The 26,331-nt window shown below is 36.6% G+C and overlaps 1 protein-coding gene across 1 annotated transcript in view; it reads right to left on the bottom strand.

Moving 5' to 3' along the window:
* The window catches only part of LOC134376192 (probable ATP-dependent RNA helicase DDX10), a 47,253-nt gene that overhangs the window by 17,472 nt on the left and 3,450 nt on the right, over positions 1 to 26,331 (bottom strand). The window contains 8 exon segments of the mRNA XM_063094832.1: positions 868 to 952; positions 6,271 to 6,433; positions 10,704 to 10,830; positions 15,490 to 15,679; positions 16,325 to 16,448; positions 18,152 to 18,310; positions 19,333 to 19,463; positions 20,755 to 20,815. Coding sequence (XP_062950902.1) covers positions 868 to 952; positions 6,271 to 6,433; positions 10,704 to 10,830; positions 15,490 to 15,679; positions 16,325 to 16,448; positions 18,152 to 18,310; positions 19,333 to 19,463; positions 20,755 to 20,815 — 1,040 coding nt within the window.

Below are 26,331 nucleotides of genomic sequence, written 5' to 3' on the forward strand. Positions count from 1 at the left end.
AACTTTACTCATCTCTATTTTCTTAAGATCCATTTCTGGATGCGGAATTACAAAGGCAAAAAGAAGAACTCTAAGGCTTTGATAAGCATTACCAAATACTATCCAGAAAGATGTCAACTATTTATAATTCTACCAAAAGCATTCATCTCCAGGCTTCACTGCAACCTCAATAGCAATGACATGTCATATAATCCTTTTTCATTAATTCAGATACCTTTCTATGCCATTTAGTTTCAAATGACTGACTTTGCTATGTTCTATTTCTCCCACAGCTCTTGAGCAAAGGGTGCTTTCATGGAGTGGTGGATTTGGGGGAGAGGGGCACAAAAAGAAATATTTGGGAGTGGCCTCCAGCAATGCCTCTAATTCTTGCACTAGGAAGAAAGGAAAAAAATTCATGACTCCACACCGCTTTGCCTCTTACTAGAGCCTATACGCTAGAAGAGGACAAGATCTAGACTAGAGGAGTCATACTGCTTTGCACTGGCTCTGTAGATCTTTGAACAAGTTGTTTAACTGCTCAAAGACTCAGTTTTTCCTCACCTGAAAACAGAGCTTTGAATAGTAGGTCCTATACCTGAGAGATCATTAGGATTTGATGAGATGATGATCAGTGAGCAGTTCTACTGACAAGTTTAGTAAGGGAAGATTAAAATAAAACTAAAGTAAGTTTTTCATGGATTCTTCTCAGCACTAATCGAGTACCTGCCATAATGATTTACAATAGCTGTGAAGCTGTTATCAACTCACACCACAAAATGCCAAACCAGCACTAAATGTACCTGAATCCTTCCATTCTTTGTCTGCAGTTGGGAAGCATGCTTTGTACTTAGCATCAAAAGCAAAGAAATGGGCCGCTACACCTACCTGGCAGTTCTACCGGCTCTGTGAATATACGTGTTGGCATCCTCTGGACAATCAAACTGAAGAACCCAATTTACAGCCGGGAAATCTACAAAGAAAGAATGTCAAGTTTAAAAAAAAAAAAATCAGTTTAAATGTCTGTCCTGCTGCACTATTTATATTTTACAATATTGCTTGCCCAAACTTTCTATAACTATCACATCAAACTAACAGATCATCTGTGAATCCTATTAGAAATAAAGTTAATTGTGTGAACCAAGAGATAAACATTTTTCTTTGACAAAGTGAACTTAAATTAATGACAGTGTATGAATGAGATTTCTTCATATCTGACATAGAAGAGACAAGCTGCTTTGGGTCAGACAAATAATGAAATACCCTGATATTTAATAACCTAAAAGAACCACTTTTCATGGGGACCTAGTGAACTACAAAACCAGTTTCTAAATTTAAATGAAGGTTTACTTTTCCTGCTATTCCCACCTTTATCCGAAGTAATGTCTTTCTAGGTCCCTCCCCATTTCCTAGCAATAATTATTCCATATATATTTCTGGCTACAGAAGTTTCCATTCATTTCCAGAGAATCCTGCTCTCAACTCCTTGATTTTGCTGCAAGGATTTCAAATCAATTTCTATCAAGGAAAAGGGCTGAGCACACAAAAAGATATTGGAAGATAATGATACTTAGAAGCATCAAACTGTCACTAAGTCATACACTCATACGTGGAATCTAAAAAAAAAACTGGCTCTCATAGAAGTAGAAAGTAGAACAACAGTTACCAGAGGCCAGGAGGGAAATGGGGTGGTGGGGGAAGTGGTGGACTAACAGGTACAAAACTATGCTGTCTACCCTAAGTGAATCATTGTGCAGTATATGCATATATTGAAACGACACAACTGTACCCCACAAAAATATACATGTAAATGTTAAATTTTTTTTTTTGAAAAACTGTCACTAAGTCATATGATCTATTCAAAAGGGCAGAATTTCAGTATGTGGAGAAAGAACCAAGAAAAACAGAACAGAGATATTTAGAACAATTCTCTCAGGACTTGAAGTAAGCAGGTGACTCAGAAGGCAGGGGCATGTCACAATGCTACAAACAGGAAGATGGGCTGAAAGCAGTACTTAGAGTCTCAAGTCCCCTACCCTCTCCTGTATAGTTGGGTCTCAAGACCAAGAGCCTTAATCTGGAAGAAGGCTTCAGACCCCAGGACACCAGATGCAGTAGAAGGCAGAGGCAGAGTGAAAACAGGGGTATTGAGGGAAAGCCTGCATGTCCACTTTCTTGCTAGGCTTCCAGAGAGCCAGCAGCAAGCTCAATTCTCATGAGGTTGAGGTTTTCTTCCCTAGAGAGATTAAATGCTGGAAGACAATATACTTCAACATTTTGTGTCTTCCACAAAATGATCGACTCTGTCTAAATCCCCTCACAATGAAGGCCATTAGTCAACAAGCCTCATCCATGTACAAATCACTTCAAATAGTTTTTTTGGTGCCTCATTGCTAAATATAAAAAGACATCTAATTGCAGAAAACTGAGAGAAGCCTCAAATATGAATGACAGAGAAAAGGCTACAGAGCAGAAACAGAAACAACGTGGAGAAGAAAACATAAAAACTTAATGCCTTCAGAGAGAGAAAACATGCATCCATCAAACAAGAGGCTGTAAAAAAGGAGGTCTACACACTTAAAAATTTTAATTTTATTAGGGAAGTTGAAATATAAAGTCAAAGAAATACTCCAGAAAGAACAGGAAAAGGACAAAGAGATGGGCAATAGGAGAGAACAGGGAAATTAGAAGATCAAAGAGGTCAAATCCTCCTCTAGAAAGAGTAAATAAGGGGCCGAGCCCGTGGCGCACTCGGGAGAGTGCGGCGCTGGGAGCGCAGCGATGCTCCCGCCGCGGGTTTGGATCCTATATAGGAATGGCCGGTGCACTCACTGGCTGAGTGCCGGTCACGAAAAAGACAAAAAAAAATTTAAAAAAGAGTAAATAAGGGTGAGGAAGGGGAGAAATTTTATAAGGCAGTTGTTAACTCAAAGAGAATTGCAAAAAAAAGTATAAGAAACAATCTAAGGAACTAATTCCCTCAGCAGCAAACAATAATTACACAGTCAAAATAACATAAATATTGAATGTTATTTAACCAAAACACCAAGAAGCAATTCAAAGGTAAGTATCTTACAACTGAAAGAGATGAGTCTCTATACTGCTCAATATCGTATCTATTCAAGTTTAATTAAAATTAAATAAAATTAAACACTCATCCCTTCCTCAGTTCCACGAGCCACATTTCAAGTGTTTGATTGCCACATGTGGCAACTAGCTACAGTACTGGACGTAGAATATTTCATTAATCATAGAAAATTCTATTACAGTATGGGTCCAGAGTGAAAATGTACACTGAATGCCTGCACAACAACTAAGTAGGACCTTGCACTAAGGTACATTATCATAAAATGTCAGGACTGTCAGGACACTGGATGAACAGAAAATCCTAAGTGTATCTAGAAAAAGAAAAGCAGGTTACAAAAAAAAGAATTAGAGAATCAGAAAAGCAAACACCTTCAACAGAATACTGACTTCTAGAAGACAATGAAAAATATCTGTAAAATTTAGAGAGAAAATTTCAAACTAAAATTCTATTCCCAACCTGATTATCATTCAAAGATATGCCATTATCAGATATGCAAAGACTCAAAATTTACCTCCCATGTACGCTTAGGAAGCTATTAGAAAATAAGATTAAAAAGGGAGAAAAAAAAGGTAAGCCAAGAAAGAAGACAGAGATATAGAAAGAAGAGTCCTAGGATGAGAAACGTGCATACGGCTTATGGAGCAACCAGTTCAGATTAGAACTAGAGGCAGAAGCTGCAAAAGGGAGGTCCCAAGGGGAAAAGAAACAGAACTGTGTCTGAACTGTTAGTAAACTAGGAATGTGGCATTTGCTTGAACATTAGAGAAATTAGAACTGGGAACATGGAAAACTAAGCAAAATTTTGTAACAACTTAATTATTAACTCAAAGAAAATCGCAAAAGAAAGCATAAGAAAGAAAGTAGCCCTAATACACTACACTTTCCTCAGAAGCAATTAATTTATAACCAAAACAACGTAAATAAAAAAAGGTTTATTTAACCAGAAGTCGTGATATAACAATATATAATAGATGGCGGGTAGCAGAAGACGGTTGATTGTTAGAGAGGTAATAAAAGGAAGTTTCTGGATAATTTCTAAACTTGATAGATTTAAAAATGGCAGAACATAAGATTACTTAGGAATATGGAACTAAACACAAGAGGAAATAAAAGTTAAGGAGTTACTTCTAGCAGAGCCTGCATGTTCCCTTAACTCATTTTTACACCCATGTACGTGTATTATTAAAAATTAAAATTAAGAATAAAGTTTAAAAAGATACTGGTATATTCTAAAGGAGTTCTTGGACATTTACAAAAGAGAGCTTCAGGATATTCACTGCAAGTGTTTGTAATGGAAAATAAAAAACAACTCTAAGTGTTCATTATTTACAGGAATGAACAGATAACTGCATAAATTCATACTATGGGGTACTCTTCATAAAAACACTGGATCTTTATACATCAACATGGAAAGACTTCAAAAGCAAGTCACAGACTAGTATGTATAACGATATTGTTTATATGAACTTCTAGAAGACCCAAGATAATACTAGAAATTGCTAATGAATATATCCACAGAAAATACTTTTTAAAAAATAAACTAGAACACAGGCTCTTGACATTTTGTGCCATAGTTGAAGCCTATGAACTCCTCAAAATAATGTTTTAAATGCACAAATGAAAACATATAGGACTACAAGAGAAAACATTTCTAATAAAAACTATAGACATCAATATTTTTTATAGAATTTGATATACTAATGTATGGGCTTGTTTACTACATTAACTAACCTGACCTAATCGTGGGTCTAATAACCACCATAACATCTAAATAGGACTGAGTGTAAACAATATTCCAAGATATCTGTAAAAACTAATGCAAAATGAAAACATCAAGGATTTCAGTAAGTGACAAAGTCATAGGTACTATTGAAACTATAATAGTTTGTTGCTTACCTTCATAATGCTATATTTCAGTTAAAGGCTAGTGAAAATATGTAATTTTCTCCTCTTCAGAGTTCTCAGATCCACTGAATTCTATCACAGACTCTTTGGACTACAGGTAAAGAACCTTCAACTAAAAGTTTACACACCAAACATAAGACAGTAAGTGTGTTTGGAGAGAGGGGAGTAAAATGCAACAGAGAAACGGTACAAAAAGGGCTACATTGATTGCTATCTGATTTAAGAAAATCCAAGGAAAATATGACATTGTAAGTAGATAGTACGTGTGATTTTTTAGAATTATTTTATAATTAAGAAAGGAATCTGGCCCTTAAAAGGAGTAAACTTCAGTTCAAAATTTGCTTTTGTTGACCTAAAGCATTTTAGGTTCAAAAAATCAGAGACATATAAATACATATAAACACAATCAAAATGTTTCAAAACTATATAGCCAAATAGTGATGAGGGGGTGGGGAAATGAGTTGTTATAGGGCTGAGAAAATAGCCCAGAGAGCTTTAAAAATATGCATATTTGGCTGCTATCTCCCGTCACCTGTGGATGAACCGATATGCCTGAGATATGCTTTAGAATACTCCAAGACAGACAGGAGGAAAAGGGGGATCATGACAAAGATCATTGTTAGAGCTGGATAATGTGTATATAAGAGTACATTAAACTTATTTTGCTTATGTTTAAAAATTTGCCATAATTAACAAATATAATAAAATTAAGTGATTGAAGAATTCAAATTACCACCTATATATTCTCATCCTTTGCTCCTTCCTACCTCTTAATTAGTTTTCCTCTCTAATTACTTCCACCCCATGCCACCGCCACAAAGGCACAAGTTGTAAACTAACACAGCGGCTTTTTGAAAATAAATTTAAATACATTACGTGTAGTGATTTTAAAATAAAAATTAGAATGGTTGGTAAAAAGATGGACTTCATTGATTTTTCTTGTGAAATGAGTGACAATAGCTATCAACAAGTTTCCAATTTTCAAAGAAACAGGTTTTTTTTCATGTCTTTAAATGTTTAATCTTCCTTTGGTTTTATATGTTCTTCAGGATTCTATGGTAAAATTATCAATAAAAAAACAGTAAGAGCACAAAAGATGCAAATATTATGGAAATTTTCACCAACAAATTCTTAACGGTAATCCACTCTCATCAATTTACTTATTTTTCCTCTTACAAAATAAGAGGAAAGAAAAGAAAGCCCACTTATGTGAATCTATTATATTTCCCAAAATACACCTTACAAGCAAATCATGTTTCCCATGATCACAGAAATTTCACTGTAGGAAGTTTTCTTACCCAGCCCCCTAGCTGCAATATCAGTAGCAAAGAGCACTGCAGCTCTCTTACGGACAAATTCATTATAGACTTCCATTCTTCTCATCTGCTGCTGTCGACCATGGAGGGCAAGGATAGAAATACCAGGACATAGCCGGCAGAACACTCGGTATAGTTACTGCACCTGGGCATTAACAGAAGAATGAGTTTGGTACTGCCAGATGGCAGCAATCTTACAAAATAAACAGCAAAAATGTACTAAGGAGCACACATTTCACCAATTAAAAAAATATTTTTTTAAATATTGAGCAGAGAAAAGGGAAATGTAGTCTTGAGTTGTGATCTTCAAACATTTTTGATCGAATTTTTCCTAAAATAATTTTTGGGGGGAAAAAATGCTCTTCTTGCATTTAAGTTATCTGAAATTTTTCCAAAATTGAATAGTTGCAAAAAATGTAATTACTGATAAATACTGATGTTTTAAAAATAAACACTTATCTCTTATAAACGTATCCAACGGATTCTAAATAGCAAAGCAATTTAATACCCATCAATCATGCAAAAAATGTGAAGAAACTCCTTTAACAGAAAGAACTTTTACTTCCTTTCCTCCTTTAACTCTCATTTCTATTTCCTGATCCCACAGAACCATATCTTAAGTTTTAAGCTTGAAAATCTTATTAATCGTGTTATCATAATCCATAAGTTTCCACAACAAAAAAGTTAAAATTGATACACATTATTTTAATTTTCTGTTTATATGGCTTTATTAACTTTCTTCTCAGACTGAGAAATTATCATAATAGTAGTATAAAACTGACCAAAACAAGAAATATATTAGGATTTGATAAATAACTATAAGACAAAATTTTATTGTAAATACATCTGAATGTACGGAACTAGAAGGAGCTTACTGTTTTAGTTTTATGTCTCTAGTTTATATACTCATAAACGGAAACTGGATTGATAGACTGAGGCAGAGTTCAGCATTTTATTCCTATTTTATCTAACATAGGAGTTAAGAAAATCTGTTCACATAAATACAGAAAAAGGACTAGAAGAAACCTTAACTCTGAACTCCTTCAAAATATGCCAAAAATCACAATGACAGATCAGCAAAAATTATTTGTAATCATCTATCAGTTAATAACTCCATTAAAGTCTCTCTTCAATTCTGTTGAAGGTAAAGAATGGGACACCACCTAAATTGCAAAATCACGTGTTACAGAGTCAGCAGACACATTCATTTTCTCAATAGCAATACTCTAGTGAAAGGTTCTGATTCTGGGACAATGTACCAGTAAGACTGGGGATAGATGAACTTACACCTGTCTTTTGTAAAGATATTAAAAGGGCCACCATGAAAGGGGAGATGGAAAAGTAGAATTTCCAGACCACAGATGCACTCAGGCAAATCAATCTCAGAAGAAGTACATACAGAAACTCAGGAAGTATAAACTGAGTTCATAAAAACTTTCTCTATCTCTTGAATCAGGACTGGCCTTGAATTGACAAACTAACTGAGGGGGAAAACATATGTGGGATAAAGCCATGTAAGTTCTAAGTATGGAGTTTAATTCTAATGTATAGAAAGTCACTGGAGGGTCTTAAGCAAGGCAATGACATATTCCAGTTTCTACTTTCCAAAGATCCATTCTGGCTATTACGTGGGAAAACTACAGGAAAGAGAGAGAATGGGGAGACAAATTAGAAGGCTAAGACAAAGTTAAGCATGGTTCAGACTGCACTGTAGCATGGGAGGGGGTGAGAAGTGACAGAGCTTATGAGTTATCGATAGATTTAATATGGGATGAAGACAGACAGGAATTAAGGATTCAGTCATTTATCAAGATGGGGAAGAGTTGGGGGAGGAAGACATAGGGACAGGAACTCTTAAATTGCTTTTCCTATGTTAAATTTGAGATGCATTGTAGGTATGCAACATACCCAGTAGTCAAGGGGATACACAAGTCTGGAGCTCAGGAAAGAAGTTAGGGCTTGAGATGTGGATTTGGCAGTTGTTAGCACATAGATGGAATTTAAAGCCATGAAACTAATGATGTTACTTAGAAAGAAAGCATAGATGGGAAAAGAGTGGAGTAGAGTGATCTGAGGCACTCCAAACTGCAGAGGTCAAGTAGAGGAGGTTAAAATTAGAGTAGTCAGAAAACATGAGGGGAGGACAGGTTAATGACTGAGGAGTCACAGCAGTCTAAAGACTGCTTCAAGAGGGAGAAAATGGTCAGCAGTACCAAATGCTTCTAAGAGGTCAAGTAAGATAAAGACTGATAACTGAGCACCACCTCTGGAAAGCTGCATCCCTTAATAAAGGCTGACTCAAAGGTGGGCTAAGGAGAGAAAAGGAGATGATAAAGTGACTCAGCTATTAGAGATAAGCCTTTAGGAGAATTTGCTATGAAGAAGAGCAGAGAAAAGAGGTAGTGACTAGAAAGGGACACAGGATTTGATTTTTATTTTTAATATGGGCAATATTAAAGAATGATAGGGAGAAAAGAAAATGCAGGAGAGAAAGGGGTATTTGCAGTAGCAAAGGACTTGAGCACACGAGAAGACAGTCTAACACACAAGAAGAGTTAGTCACAGATACAAGCAAGGACACTTTGTCTACTGTGACAAGAAGAAAAGCAGAGTATTACAAAGCAGAAACTTTAACAGGACTCTCAGATTTATTTCCTAACATCTAGATACCAAAACCATCCTTTTTTAGAAGATATAAAGTCCTGAAAATCTAAAATAGGTCTGAAAAAAATATGAAGTTATTCTTTACATAGTAAAATGATAGAGTTCAAGTGTTTTCACCCAACAAGAGAAACAAACCACCATTCATCTTCCCCACAAGCTGGAGGGAAACTCACCTGCATATTTATCAAGCTCAGCTGTTGTAAAAGCTATAAATCTAGAAATGATCTACAAGATGCCAACTACTGTATGTGATCAGGAGTCTGAAACATGGTACAAGAAAAACTGGCACACAAAATTGACCATGCTCCCTTCTCCTTAGGGGAGGAGACAAAGTTTTCTCACATGAGTGCTCCAAAAAGTTCATGGAAAGATTTGTATTATCTTTTACTTCTATTTTTCCATGAACTTTTTTTCATGATGAATAAAAACTTATTTTTTAATTGACATGTATTGATTATACATGAGTTATATTTCAATATATGTATACAATGTGTGAAATCCTATCAGGGTAATTAGTATATTCGCCAACACAACAATTTATCATTTTCATGATGAGAAGAACATTTGAGCTCCTGTCTTCTAGCCATTTGAGAATATACAATAAGTTGTTAATTATAAATGCCTACCACTATCATAGTCCACTAGAACTTATTTCTCCTCTCAAGCTGTGATTTTTTTTTTTTTTTTTTTTTTTTTGTCTTTTTCGTGACCGGCACTCAGCCAGTGAGCGCACCGGTCATTTCTATATAGGATCCGAACCCGCGGCGGGAGCGTCACAGCGCTCCCAGCGCTGCACTCTACCGAGTGCGCCACGGGCTCGGCCCTCTAGCTGTGATTTTGATTCTGTTAACTCTTCCTACCTCCCTTTCTTCCCAGCCTCTAGTAACCACAACTCTACTCTCTACTTCTATAAGCTCAATTTTTTTCTCCAGCTCCCACACATGAGTGAGAACATGGGGTATTTATTTTTCTGTGCCTGACTTATCTCACTTAACTTCATGTCTTCTAGGCTCATCCATGTTGCCACAGATGATAGGATTTCACTTTTTACAGCTGAGTAGTAATCCATTGTGTATATATACCACCTTGTCTTCATCCAGTCACCTGTCAATGGACACCTCATACATCTCTGAATCCGTTATTCCTAGCACTGGTATAGTGTTCAAGAAGTGTTTATGAACTAAATAAAGGTATAAACAAAACACTACAGAAGGACAGGGGAGAGAGCAACTGATTCTAAAAAATGGAAGTGTCAGAAAAGGACTTTCGTGTGGAACATCTGAACTTAGCCTTAAAGAACACTAAATATTTCCCCAGAATTAGGGTGAAGGGATACAGAGAGGACATCCCAAACAGAGATCAGCACGAACAAAGATATGAAGCACGGAAATAAACGCAATACTCAGTTCCATATCCATGGAGAGGATGGGAGGTGTCAGATTATAAAGACCTCTGCTTAGCCTAGCTGCCAATTGTTCATTCTACCAATATGTGAGAGCTACTACGTTTCCAGTATTGTTAGCACCTACCACAATACTGAAGAAAAGACAGTTTCTGCCCTCATCCAGATTAAAGTCCCATCCACAGATTCCTTTACAAAAAGACACGGGATTCTTATTATCTACAGATCCATTGCCACACCTAGCACTGTGTTTCTCATATGATACAATTATTTGTGTAACCGAAATGTGATATCTCAAAAGGGATGATTCAACATCAATAAGTTCATAAAGAAAATAAACAGTTAGTACCTCTTTGCAACTGGAGAAAAATACAATACTCTTCTTTTTCAGATGGCTTCTCAAGAAGGAATATAGCACACTTATTTTTTGCTGCAGCTCACAAACTATGTAATTCTGTTCCAAAGTGGCAGGGGTGCTTGTGGAATTAAGGGGAGGAAAAACATTAAAAGTATGCCATGGTAGTAACTTCGAAATCCAGACCAAAAAAGGAAACAAATTTTTATGGTGGCACATCTCTCAAACAAATTTCCCACACACATACGTCAAAAAGAGATCTTTTCTCTACTGTTCCTTAAAAAAGTAAATCCAACACATGACTTTAAAATACATTCAAAATCCCTTATAGATTATATGTCAAACACACACACACACACACACACACACGCACACACACACACACGCACACACACACACAGACATATATGCAAATAGTGGTCACCTCTGAAAGTGTAGGGCCAAGGGTGAACTAAAAAGAGGCACAAGAGAACTTGCTGGGCTAATGGCAATGTTCTATATCTTATCAGAGGTTTGGGTTACAGAGATATATACATTCATTAAAACTCAGCAAATGTACACTTTGAATTTGCATTTTTCATTATATGTAAATTTTACATCAAAAAAAGAAAATCTATACAAATACTGAACTCTCATTAGTGATAGGTGTGCTGAAGTACTTAGGGGGATGTAGACAGATATCTGCAATTTACTTTGAAATGCATCAAAAAATGAGAGGAGTTAATATACAGTTAGAGGGATGGATAAATGGCTAGTAAATTAGGTAGCATCCAGGTGTAGGTAGAAGGTGTTTACTGTTAAAGTCTTTGTATTTATTGCATTTTTGAAATTTCATATTAAAATGTTGGAGAGAAATACACATGCACTTGCTCTTTAAGTAAACCTACTTTTAGGATTCTATTCCAAAAATACTCCAATAAAAAACAAAAACAAGATGAAAATCCAACCCAAATGTCCATCAGTTGGGAACTCACAGAATAAACTATTGTATATCCACACAATTAAATTTCGTGCAACTATAAAAAAGGAATGAGAAATCTATCCATATACTGCTGTGGAGCAATCTCTATGATACATTGTTAAGAAGCCAGTAGCAAAATAGAACATAGTTTGGTACTATTTATCAGGGTGCGCATATACAACACATACGCATACACATGTGCACCTGTGTGTATCTGTGTTTATATTGACAGGGAAAAAAGGGAACAATCAAAAACTAGAAGTCAACTGGTTTTAGAGATGACAAAGTCACAATCCACAAAAGGAGAACATAAGCTGGACTTCACCAAAAGTAAAAATTTCTGATCTGTGAAAGATACCATCAAGAGAATGAGAAGACAAACCACAGAATGGGAGAAAATAATTGCAAAAGACATCTGATAAAGGACTGTTCTCCAAAATATACAAAGAACTCTTAAAACTCAATAACAAACAACTCAATCAAATGGGCCAAAGACTTTAACAGACACCTCTCCAAAGAGGATGGTTATACAGATGGCAAATGAACATATGAAAAGATGCTCATTCCCAGCCTACACACAATCAAATAAATAAAAAGATGCTCCACACAATATGTCATAGGGAAATGCAAATCAGAACAATGAGATACTAGTACACTTATTAGAATGGCCAAAATCCAGAACACGGACAACACCAAACACTGCCAATGCTGAACAACAGGAACTCTCACTCACTGTTGGCGGGAATGCAAAAAATAGTCCAGCCACTTTGGAAGACAGTTTGGCAGTTTTTTTTTGTTGTTTTTTTTCCCCCCTTACAAAACTAAACATACTCTTACCATCTAGTCTAGCAATTGTGCTCCTTGGTATTTACCCAAAGGAGCTGAAACTTAATGTCCACACAGAAACCTACACATGGATGTTTATAGCAGCTTTATTTATTCATAATTGCCAAACCTTGAAAATAATCAAGATGTGCTTTAGTAGGTGAATGGATAAATAAATTGTAACATCCCGGCAATGAAATACTAATCAGCGCTAAAAAGAAACGTGCTCTCAGGCCATGAAAAGACCTGGAGGAATCTTAAATGCATATTACTAAGTGAAAGAAGCCAATCTGAAAAAGCTATATACAGTATAATTCCAACTATATGACAGTCTGGAAAAGACAAAGATGGAGACAGTAGAAAGGCCATTGGTTGCCAGGCGTTAAGGAGGAGTGAATAGGCGGAGCACAAAGGATTTTTAGTAAAAACCAAAGAGAAAAATCTTACAAAAAAAAAAAATAATACCTTCAAAGGAACAAGAGAACTGTCAGCTGACTTTAACAGAAATAATGGAAACTAGAGCACAATAGAAGATACCTTTGAAAAGCAAAAAAAAAAAAAAAATTGCCAAGACAGTCTTCAAAAACTAAAGAGGTTTTCAGAAAAGTCAAACCAGAATTTTTCACTAACAAACATGTACTAAAAGAAAATTCGTTGACTAAAAGAAAAATTCTCAAATGGAAGCACAAAAATGCAAGAAGAAAACACCCGGGTTAAAAAGCAATTATCATACAAGATAAAAATCAATATGCTACTTACAAAGACAAATCTACAACTGTTAAGGGTGTACACAACGTAGAAAGAAAAAGGATGGGAAAGATTCACCATGCAAACACTAACCAAAAGAAAGCTGCTATCGGCAGACTAACAGCAATCAAACTAGACTTTAAGGGCAAAAAGTATTAGTAAAGATAAAAAGGAACATTTTATAATGATTAATGTTTCAAGTTAACAGAAAATTTAATACTAAATTTGTATGTATCTCAAATAATATAAACTCAAAATATGTATCTCAAATTTGAAATTTTTTAGAATGTACCACAGAATTCAACTTATAGTCACTGGAAAACAGGAAGTCACTATGGCCCAAAGGCAACTATTTTCTCTTAAAAATAAAAATATTAGAAGCACTATTTGTCTACATATAGCAATATAAAGACAAAACTTACACTTTTTCTAAGTATAGTGTGACATACAACTTCAAGAAGATGTAAATTTTTTAAATTTAATTTCCAGTTCCTTCATAATATGAGAGTAGATATTCTATAATGCCTTAAGATATTCTTGATTATAACTTGTCATGACGTATTAACTGTTAAAGGAGAAAATTCAATAATTACATCAGACAAAATTCCCAACAGCATATGCTTTTTTATAGGGCTTCCAATGAATATGGATCTACAGAGCACTGCAGTCACTATCATACACCCTGTAGTTTTGTAAATTATGTGGCTGCATATCTGCCTTCTAAACCTTTTTCCTGAAAGCCACATTTTCACAAGTGATGGAACTGCATTTCAACAATCATTTGCGAAATATAATCAAAGTCTTCACATTCAGTTTTTCTCTAAAAATTTTATAACCTACAGATAATAACCAACTCTATCATCTACAGAAATTAGGGATAGGGATACTGTGCACAATTAACTTAAATTATAGAAGGCTTTAGAAATTCATAATTGAAAAATTTGTGTCTAATGAATTTTGAAAATAAGCACGAGGGAAACAGCAAAAAGAACAAAGGAGAAAAATCAAAAGACTTAGATAGTAGACTTTACATTATCACGTTAATTGTAACAAATTTCAATAGTTATCTCAACACAACTTTAAAAGACCAATGTCAACTAAATAGTAAGCCAAGAAAGAAACTACACCTCAAATATCTCTTCCTGTTCCACTGCCAAGTTTTTGATAGCAAAAGCTACCAGTACTCAGATTCTCCAAAGTTTATCTGTTAGGATCACCTGGAAGCATATAGTCTGGCCTCTTTTAGGCTCTTTTTTAAATCCTAGACATCTGATGAAGAAGGTCAAGGTGGGCCTGAATAGCTATATTTTCTGTACTTAGGGACTTTCCAACAGGATAACCAAATTCACTTTCCAAATCTATTTCTTGTTATACTAACATTTCATAGCAAGAAGAAATGAAAGTTTTAAGATACAAATAATGGTACAATTGAATCCATATTAATGTCTTCAACACAGAATCCAACTTATATTCACTGGAAAACATTTCTTCTGGAAGTCAAGTATGTCCATAATCTATAATGATTCATACCCAATATACACATACTTCCAATTGTCATATCGAAATACAGTTTCCCTCAACCATTTGCATACCACTAACACACACACTTTTTACTGTCACATAAACACACATATTTTACTTCCAGTTTTTAGTGAAACCAAGACAAAATAACAGATGCTAAAACAATTTTAAACAAAGATATTTTGCTAACTCTTAATGCATTTGATAAAATGTTCTCCATAGCACATTAGTCTTGCGTAATACTGCCAAAGAATGATTACGGACCCAAATAATTTTGGTAAATGTAGCAAGCTGTATCTACCTCCCACTGCTTTGAGGAGTCACAACATCCATGAAAACATTAAAGGTTCTGAGAAATCTTGACGTAAAAAAAACTGTTTCACTTTGACTCAACATTTGCTATTTATCTATCCAGGAATTCATCCCCTCTCTCATTTATCTGGGGGAGTGGTGGGAGGAGAGAAGAGCTGGTAAATGGTAAAATACCTGTTAACATCTTATAGAAAAAATAATGTTCCCAAACCACATTTTGGGAAATGCTGCTTTAGAGCATACTCACATTAAAGATATATCCAAAATTTGAGTAATTTTAACTGATATATTTACTATGCTTAGCACATCTAATAACATAAAACGTTTTATTTCCTAGAAAACATAAATTTAAAATATCAAATTCTTAAACTAAAAAAGAACATTGATTTTTTGATTGAATCAAAGAGTACATACCTATATTTTGCTTTCTCACGAACCCAGACATACTCAGCGTTTTTCAAACTCAAGCGTGCAAGGTCCTTTACAGATTTGGTTTGTGTTGCTGAGAAAAGTAAAGTCTGATGTCTCTTGGGAGGATTTTCAATAATAGCATTCATGGTATCAGCAAAGCCCATATCCAAGATTCTATCTGCTTCATCAAGAACTAAAAAAGAAAATGCAAGTTGAACTATAATATTTAAAATATATATCAGGCTAAATGCAATGTAGTATCCTGGATTGGACCCTAAAAAAATAAAAAGGACATCAGTGGAAAAACTGGTGAAATCTGAATAAAGCCTGGCATTTACATAACATACCAATATTAATCTTAGTTTTGATAAAGATGCCATAGTTAAGCAAGATGTTAACATCAGGAAAACTGGGTGAAGGGAACAAAGGAACTCTTACCATCATTGTAACTTTTCCACAAATCTACAAGTATTCAAAAATAAAAAGTTGATTAAAAGAATACACATTAGGTAGTATCACCAAGCAAAACAGAAAAAGTTCATTTTAAAAAATGCCAATTTGACGTTTCAGAGATCAGAAGTGGCTGTGACAGATTTAAAAAATTCTCGGCAATGTCTAATATTGAAGTACCTAATTTCACATATAAGAGTACATATTTAAAATAGAAAAAAAGGGCTAATTGTATTCTCTAGGTTTGGAGCCCACATGCCAAAAAACTTAAAAGTTATTCCTCAGATTGTTTTTAATCATAATAGTCATCTAATATAACATTTATATCATTAAAATGTGATGGCTCTCTCCTCAGTCTGAGTTATTTTCCATTAGAAATTTGTTAGACTCACCTACATTTGGAGATTAGTAGCATGAAAACATATCGTTTCATCCATGTGTTGAAGAAGCCGACCCGGTGTGCAAACAAGTATATTTACATTGTTGATCCTCTCAGCTTCATGTTTCAGATCCTGAAAACAGTTCTTTCTTTTGATTACACAGACACATCACTGAGCAGCCTGTATACCAAAACTATAAAAAATCATCTGCATGTGGCATTTTATCATAGCAGTTTACATATTCAGGAAAAAAACATAACTTCTCTCTTCTATTTCTGCAGTGCATCCAAATTTGGGGGCTAAATCAAATTCCTGAGTGAAGACCTAAAGAGCTCAGAGGTTGTGAAGGTTAATTATAGATGACGACTTGGTTAGATGAAGGAATGCTGAGAAACCTGGTAAAGCAATCTTTTCAGGTGTGTCCATGGGGGTGTTTCCAGCAGAGATTAGTATGAGAGTCTGAGTGGCCTGGGTGTGAAAGACCCACCCTCAGTATGGATGGGAACCATCCGATCTTCTGGGGGTCCGGAAAGAACAAAAGAGACAGAAGAAAGAGGTGAACCGCTCGCTCTCTGGATCTGCTGGAGCTGGGATACACTCTTCTCTCCTGTCTCTCCTGGACATCAGACTTGAGACTCTTCAGTTTTGGGGTTCCAGAACTTACACCAAGGACACCATCAGCTTCCCTGGTTTTGAGGCCTTTGGACTTGGACTGAGCCACACTACTGGCATCCGGTTTATAGACAGCCTATCGTGGGACTTTTCTTCATAGCCATGTGAGCTTATCCCCCGAATAAATCCCTCTCATAATTATAACATATCCTATTGATTCTGTCTCTCTGGAGAACCCTGACTAATACAGGGGTCTTCTAGATTCTTAGTCATACCCAGATTTGAGGCAAAAACCAACAAAAAAAATTACACACACACCAAGGATCTTCAAAATTTTCATAGAACGATTTGTATTATCTTTTAATTCTATTTTTCCATGAACTTTTTGAAGTACCCCCCGTATATATTAAATGAATGCTCCATTTGTAAGTCTTGATTTCCTATTAAGGCCACCAGAATTGACTTAAACCCCAGAATTACCCCCATTCTTTAAATCAGTACCCAGGAACACTCAACAAGCTCTCCAACGCTACTCACCACACTTTGTGGACTGAAAAAAAAAAAAAAGAACCAAGCTCTCTACATTTTAGAGGTTCTCTCTCCTTGAGACAAGAACCACAGAATGTTGTTAATTGTTAAGCTGGGTGACAGGTACATGAGTACATGAGGGTCTGGATGCTATTCTTTCCTCTTTTGTGTATGTTTGCATAGAAATTCAAGAAGTTAAGAACTTATCTTCAGTCTAGAGGAGATTCTAGCAGATACAGGCATTCCAAATGTACTATAAAGTAGAACAAAAATTGGACAGCAAGTTTTAACCATGACCTAAAATAAACACTCCTCAAAACAATCTACGTTCCTTTCTTCTACTGCTGACATAGCAATGTTGTGAATTATTCAACCTCCTAGACAGATATTTTATTAAAGGTACTAGTCCACATCCTGAAATGTCATCTTTCCCAATATATATAAATAAGTAGATTTATAGGCTGATTAGAGTAAATCTATCTCTGAGAGCTTCATCAATTCAGATACCCTGACAAAAACAGACTTTCGGGACCAGACCCTAGATGACAGTGACCACACCAAAGCATCACTACCTATGAGGACCTGCCTAGGAGGTCAGTCTGTTTCGATGAAGTCTCCACCTCTCGCCTGTCAAGTGCCACAATGCTTCAACATGGTAGAAGGAAAGAAAGAAGGAAAAGGACAAAAAGACAAACCTTGCCACCAATGATGAGACCAGCTGAAAAGTCATGATTCTTTCCCACTTTTCTGAGAACCTCAAAGGTCTGATAGGCCAGTTCTCTCGTGGGTGATATTATCAGAACCCCCAGCCCATCTGTTGAGGTCCATTGCAGACGATATAAGGCTTCCAGCACCTCAAAAAAGACAACAAACTCATATTCAGTAAGTCCTTAGAGAAATCAGCTTTTTGACCCACATCTCAGTATTGCCCCTCAAATCAAAGGCACCCTCTAAGCAGAAGACATAACACTCAAGTTTTATCCAATCCTAAAGAACAGATTTTGTTTCTTTTTCTTCCATCAGAAGCATCCACCTCTAACTCAGAAGGAAAGGAAAAGAAGCCCCATGGTAGCTCAGCTGCTGCCAGAGCTATCCCATCAGGAGACTGGATATCAGTGAAAGGTATGTGTAGCCCACAAACCATTAAAACACACTGAAGAAAAATATTTATCATTTTCTGAGCAATAACCACATAAAAATAAACTTTTAGCTGTGTTACTGCTGAAGTTATATATTGACTGAATTCTCTAACTGTATGGATACTCTGCTTTAAAAAAAACTAGGACTTAAGAGCAAAATGATTTTGCAATACTTGGAACAAATACTAAAATGTGATTTTTCTGGGACAATTATTTTGTAGGAATCAAAAATTAGGAGACAAACTATGTAACTGAGATGTAAGTGAATTCCTAGGAAGCTCTACTGTTTTACTGGGACATGTCAATGACCCAGGAAATTCTTAACAAATGTCCAGATCTCCTTAACATGACAATATTTCAGCTTTGTCCTAAATAGGTAGCAAGAATAAATGCTACTGGCAGGTTTGCAAGGGTGATAACAGGAACAGCTTTCCCCACCAGTCCTACTGCACTGAATTGCCATACTGGAACACCCAACAACCTTCAAGAATATAAAGGCTTGTCAAGGCACAATCATTTATTCATTCAATAAGTTTCTGAGTGCCCACCCTGTGCAATAGGATCTGGGGAATATGGTGGAGAACAAGACAGATGTGGCTCCTAATAAAGCTTGCATTCTAGCCAGGAAATCCAATATGAAGACAACTATTTACATAATTACTCATTCGCACCTAAGGTACAGAATGTTATAAAATTGTATAATAGAGGATCTGATCCAATATAAGTAAAGCACTTACCGGAACAAGGAAAGCCAAAGTCTTGCCAGATCCAGTTTTGGCAGCTCCAAGTACATCTTTACCTTGCAAAGCCAACCCAGTGGTCTGCTTCTGTATCTCAGTAACCAGACGGTACTGGGCTTCTTGCAAACCTGGCAGTGTGGAAAGGGAAAATGATACTTTAGAAAATCCTAGTGTTACAGGCTCAGCTGTGTCTTCCCAAAACTCCTTTGTTGAAGTCCTCACCTCCAGTACCTCAGAAGGTGACTGTATTTAGAGACAGACAGATCCTTTAAAGAGGGGATTAAGTTAAAATGAGTCCCTCAGGGTAGACTCTAATCCACCATGACTGGCGTCTTTTTAAGGAGAATTTTGAACAAACTGACGCCAAGGGTGACATGCATAGAAGGACAACCATGTGAATAGGTAGCAAGTTACAATATGATCCAATAATCCCACTACTGGGTATATATCCAAAGGATATGAAATCAGTATGTTGAAGAAAGATGTGCACGCCCATGTTCATTGCAGCATTATTCATAATAGCCAAGACATGAAATCAACCTAAGTGTCTAGCAAAGAATAAAGAAAATACAGTACATATACACTCAGTGGAATACTATGCAGCCTTTAAAGAATAAGTTGAAGATGCCTATTGTGCATCATGGTGACTATAGTTACTTATAATATACTGTATACTTGAAAACTGCTAAGAGTAAGAGTAAATTTTAAGTGTTCTTACCAAAAAAAAAAAAAAAAAAAAAGTGAGGGAATGCAAATGTTAATTGGCTTTATTTAACCATTCCACAACATATATGAGGAGCCTTCAAAAAGTTCACGGAAGGATTCATATTACATTTTAATTCCATTTTTCCACAACCTTTTCAAAGTACTCTGATACATATTTCAAAACATTATGTTGTATACAACACACACAATTCTTGTCAATTAAAAAAAAAGACAGAGGGGCAGCAAGAGGGCAGCTGTCCACAAGCCAAAGAGGGAGGCCTGAAAAAGATCCCTCCCTTATGGCCCTGAGAAGAAACCAACCCTGACAGCACCTTCCTCTCAGACTTCTAGCCTCCAGAACTGTGAAAAAATAAATAAGACACCCAGTTAGGTATTTTGTTTTGGCAACCCTAGCAAACCAATACAGAGGGTATCAAATTTTTGTTTGTTCCTTTGCTTATTTTAACTAACACGATTAGGTTTCATTTTAATTATTCAGAGGCTCCTAGCATCTTTTTTTTTTTTTCAATGTTCTTTGGTCTAGAAATCATGAGACTGACAGATTGTTAAAACTCAAATTAATACTGCTCATTTTTAATTGGTTTTCATGATATCAAAGTAAGATTTTTCAGGTTAAACTCCCTAAATCCTCTCTGATTTATAAAAAAGCATCAAGAAATCCAATAACATGTCCCAAGATCACCATATACCTACCTTTCAATGTTTTTTTGGACAAGGGGAAATCTGAAAATCTGGTGATTTCATTTACATTTATCTAGAAAAAAAGGACAAAAGGGGACAATGTCAGAAAAGACAAAATAACCTACAGGATAATTCATTTATTTCACAATGAAATCACTTTTTCTCTAACTTGTACTGCCTAGCTCATCCTTGGTATGGCAGGATTAAATTCAATCATCACTGCTAATTAAAAGTCATCATTCCCTCTGAAAGGAAATTTGCCTTGAGGAAGCTGTCCTGAATCAAAACTGTAAGTTTGTAAAACCATTTAAGTTGATTAAAAAATAAATAAATTACTACACATGTGAGTAACATACATTAATACCTTCAACATCCTTCACCTCCAAGATATTAACACAGTAAGTCATCACCACCTCAACTTTAGAAAGAAAATTTACTTTCAGTCATCCTTTAAGGGATATCAGTGTAAAAAAAATAAGGGACAAAATGACTACAAGCCACAGACCACGATGAAAATAGTTCTATATGCACTACTTGTACAAAAGATTGAAAAAAGTAGATCTTAGTTGAAAGAAGTAGATCTTGTGAGCACAATCTTTTCAAAATTTTAATCATAAATCAGTGGCCTATGAAATCCAACCTGATAAACTACTCATTTTGGGGGTATACTAAAGGAACAGTATTATTTCAAAGAAATCAGGAGAAATGTCTGTGTCATGCTCTGATGCCATGATAAGTAATGTTTTGCCCTTTAACTTTGCATTATCCAAATCTTCATTACTAATGTTCTTTATTAGCATAAATCCAATTTTCTGAATTTCATTTCAGCTGCTCAGAAGAATTATTTTATTACAGATACTGAACACAGGAACTACTGCTCATATCTGGGAATATGCCGCCAAATTATTCATGATTCACAAAAGGGGAAAGTTGCATCTGTAATGCTCATTTTTTTAAGTTACACTCTAGGCAGCAAAGGGATGGCAGTTGTATTTCATTTCACAATCTACACATTATCTTTCCCAGCATTCTTGATGTAACCCAGGCCAGGGTTACTCTCTGCCCACAAATACTGAAAACACAAATATTAAAACATTGTCATAATCCCTACAAATCATTTCAGACATTATTAGAGGAGGCAGAATCAGTGTACTAGCATTAGAAGAATGATTACTCAGTGCTTGTTTTGGCAGCACATATACTAAAAAAAGAATGACTTATTCAAATGACATCCTGTCCCAGCAAGAAACTTCAGTTGGATAATCTTCCAAACAGGACATTAAAATTAGGTGTGGTCATCCTTGCACTGTGGTACTATCAGCTAGAAAGCTGTTTTCACAGGGAACGGAATGCCTACAGGAGGAGGTAGACTGGCAACACCCTCTATGATCCCCATCAAGAGACACAGCACGGCAAGGTGGGCTCCTCAAACAAAATACTGCACATTTTTCTAAAGTCTGTAAACCTCTTAGAGAGGAATCTTCGAAGAGTGAAACTGTTCCAACATTCTACTGCCAACCATTACAATATAAAACAACATCATAATCTTAAAAAGAGGTCACTGGGGAACGCTTCTACACTGTTAGTGAGACTGTAAATCTGTACAGCCATTATGGACAACAGTATGGAGTTTCCTCAAACAACTACAGGTAGAACTGCCATACAATCCAGCAATTCCACTGCTGGGTATATACCTAAAGGAATGGAAATCATCATGTCGAAGGAATACCTGCACTCCCATGTTTACTGCAGCTCTATTCACAACAACTAAGAGTTGGATCCAACCTAAATGTTCATCGACAAATGACTGCATAAGGAAAATGTGGCATACATACAAAATAGAATTCTAGTCTGCCATAAAAGGGAATGAAATTCTGCTATTTGCAGCAACATGGGCAAACTTAGAGAAAATTATGTTAAGTGGAATAAGCCAGGTACAGAAAGAAATACCACATGTCCTCCCTCATAAGTAGGAGCTGAGGGGAAAAAAAAAGAAAGATACAACAATCAATAATTCCTTGAACTTTCAGAAGAAGAGAACAAAGCTGAGGCCACCAGAGGTGGGAAAGGGGGAGGGGGAGAATTAGGGAGAAATTGGCAAAGGGCGACAAAAAAAAATGTTTACATTGTTTAATGGCAAAACAAAAAAGTTAAAAATTAAAAAAAAAAGAATAATGCATTTAAAAAGAAAACAACACACTGAATTAAACTAGTAGAAAAAAAAAGAGGTCACCAAAGAAAGAGAAAGAAATTTTGATCCTGCTGATGCTCTAGAACAGGGGGTCAGCAAACTACAGCCTGCAGGCCAATCCCAATTTGCTGCCTGTTTTTGTAAGAAAAGTCTTATTGGAGCACGGCTACAACCATTCATTTACATATTGTTTATGCAGTTGTGACAGAGATTGTGTAGCCCACAAAGCCTAAGTTTATCTGGCTTTACAGAAGAAGTTTACCAACCTGGCTCTAGAAGAGTCTGTTACAGTCCAAGCAATACTTAGCAGAAGTACTATATACAGCAGAAGGTGTATACACAGCAGAAGATGGCTGTGGTTCCTATAAACAGAATAACACTATCTTTTGCTTGAGGGTGGGGGGATTCACTCCTGTCTCCACAATCCTCACACTCTCACTAAAATCTGTATCATTATTCTTCTTAAGTCAGGAAAGTCCTTTCTAAAGACTTCCCAACGCTTGTGGAAAAGTTGGAGGGGGCAGAGGGGAGAACAGAGTGAATATCACTTAACCACCTTCTTCCACCTCTCTCTGATAATAGCTATTTCTCACAAAAGTGAATAATGCCTAGAGAAAAAAGTATAAAACCTTCCTAGAGTGCTCCACCTATTGCAATCAAGAGGAGAAAAGCAATGTGCCTCAAATCACACCAGACCAAATTTTAATTGGAAAAAAAGGCAGGATTAGAATGCTGAGTTTCTATATAGCACAGGTGATTATCGTAAAAATCTCAGTGAATCCCAGATACAGACTTTGAGCCATCCAGCAGTGAAAACAGCTGCTGAACTACAACAAATAGTTCATCATTTTTCAATAAGCCTCAATTCCAGTTCTCCATCACATACACCGTATGTGATGTCCTTAGAAAGACACAAGCCAGATCTCCTACTGCGGGGAGCACAGCCGACTGACCCTGCCAGCTGTCACCCCTGTAGATCCACCACTGAAAACACCATGCTTTCCCTGGCTGCTCCTAGTCGGTGACTAAGTTCAGTAGCAGTACTACTGCAGGCTGGGGGGGTTCCTCTAATTGACAACTTTGGAACAGAAACTCCCCATCAGATGGCTGAAGCTTTCTTACAACTGTGCTACAGTCAGACTCCCTACCTGTTCCTTCTTTCCTCCTCTCCTCTCCCTTCCTATTCCTGTTCTTTCCTTCATCCTTCGCAGACACTTCTCCCCGATAAATCTCCAATTCATCGAATCCCATCTTGCCATCTGCTTCTCAGAGGACCCAAGACCTAGGCTATACCAATAGTCTTCTACCTGGTCTCAGCCTCCAGAACCTTTATAACTGGGACATATTCTCTAATTGCCACCAGACTTCCCACTTCTTCCAGATAAAGTCTCTGAGCATGGCCTCTGTATAAATTTCTTACTGTTGCTATAACAAATTACTACAGTTGCTTAACCCCGCACAAATGTATTATCTTACAGTTCTGGAGGTCAGTAATCCAAACTGGGTTTTACTTGGCTAAAACAAAAAAGTCAGCCAGGCTGAATTCTTTCTGATTGCTCTAAGGGAGAGTCCATTTCCTAGCCTTTTCCAGCTTCTAAAGGCTGCCCACATTTCTAAGATATGTTCCCCCTCCCATCTTTAAGGCCAACAATGGCCATCAAGTCTTTGCCACATCACACTGACACAGACTGTGCTGCCTCCCACTTTTAAGGACCCTTACGATTATAATGGGCCTACCTGGATATCCTAGGCTAAGCATCCTACTTTAAGGTCAGCTGATTAACTGACCCTTGCCATCTTACATATTCACAGGTTCCAGGGATTAGGATGCAGACATCTTTAGGTTGTTATTCTGCTTACCACAGCCTCGAGAGTCACTCACAACCCACCTGCAAAAAAAAAATCTCTTCTCCAACCCATCTGAAGCCAATTCAGGAACGCATGCAACACTCCAAGGAGTATTTCCTCCCTCAAAAAACTCTATGCATTTTCACATTTCTTTGTATTTCCTCATGTTGCTCCTCCACCTAGAATGTCCTTGCCAATCTTTTCCATCTGGTGAACTCATCATTCAAGAACTAGCTCCTACCCAATGATCTCGAGGTGTCAAAAGAAAAAAAAAGAGAGAATGAGCTCCACTCATGGCTACCACAAACAGCTGGACAGCTTGCACACAGCACAAAGGCAGCTGGTAAAGCTGAGGTATGGTGGGCTGAACCCATCCACCCAGCTCCCCAAACCAGGCCTGCCTGAGGCTGTAACCACCAGGAAGAAGACAGCAAGTCCAGAGGAAACACGGTTTTTCTAATACATTTGGCCAGAAGGAGCACCTTGCCCAGTAACTCAACCTTTTCCCCCTAATTACACCATCCTCTAACTCCACAGCACTGAGTTACCTATATACTATTTACTATTATAAAATTTGTCAAAATGTATCAACCGCACTCCACTGCATCACCGTTCCCTAGGGACCCAGATATGAATTTTTCCTATGTACATTTACATAGGCCTCAACAAGTGCCTGTCAAATTGTTTCAAAGGTTTATAAATCCAATTGTTCAGTATTTCACCAGTGAGGCAACTAAGCACCACCCTGTACCCTGGTTCTATAATAAAAGTTGTATTCCCAAATGCTACCACCTGAGGAGCCACACAATGAGGAGTCTGCACCTTGGTTACCAAGAGAGTAACAAATCTGCTATTTAAATGATTACATGCTAGTATTGCTGGCCCCATTATTTCTTGACCAAATCTTAAAATATGTCTAAAATTAGAAAAATAAAACAGAACAATGCTCAGAGGAAAAAGAGCTATTCCTTCAACTTAATGAAAAGATTGGAATTTAAACATTTGTTTAACAAATGAATCTCAGTAAAGTACGGTGGTTTGGAGTCTGGTGTCAGACCTAGACTGCCTGGGCTAGAACTCCTTTTTCACTAGCTATTTAACCTTGTGCAAATAATTTAACCTTGCTATGCCTTAATGTCTTCTCATCCGTGTAATGGGAACAATTTCACATGGTTGTTTGTTATGAGGATATGGTAAGTCAACATGTACAAAAGTTTGATAAATGTTACGAATTATCATTAAAACAAGAGACCAAAAAGAATGAGCCAATGCTACAACCAGAGCAAAGCCTCTGGAAAAGGTCTAATCTTACACCAAACATCATCTCAACACTGACTGAGCACCTCCTCAAGGACAAGCACTGTGCTACCAGTCTCAGGAGAGCAAAGATGACTTCGGTGGACCCTCCATATCTGTGGGTTCCACATCCATTCCACATCCATGGATTCAACCAAATGTAGATCCAAAACATTCAAGAAAAAAAACAGATGGTTGTGTCTGTACTGAACATGTACAGGCTCTTCTTGCCATTATTCCCTAAACAATACAGT

Source organism: Cynocephalus volans, chromosome 4 (genome assembly GCF_027409185.1).
Source record: "Cynocephalus volans isolate mCynVol1 chromosome 4, mCynVol1.pri, whole genome shotgun sequence".
Taxonomy (NCBI): Eukaryota; Metazoa; Chordata; class Mammalia; order Dermoptera; family Cynocephalidae; genus Cynocephalus; species Cynocephalus volans.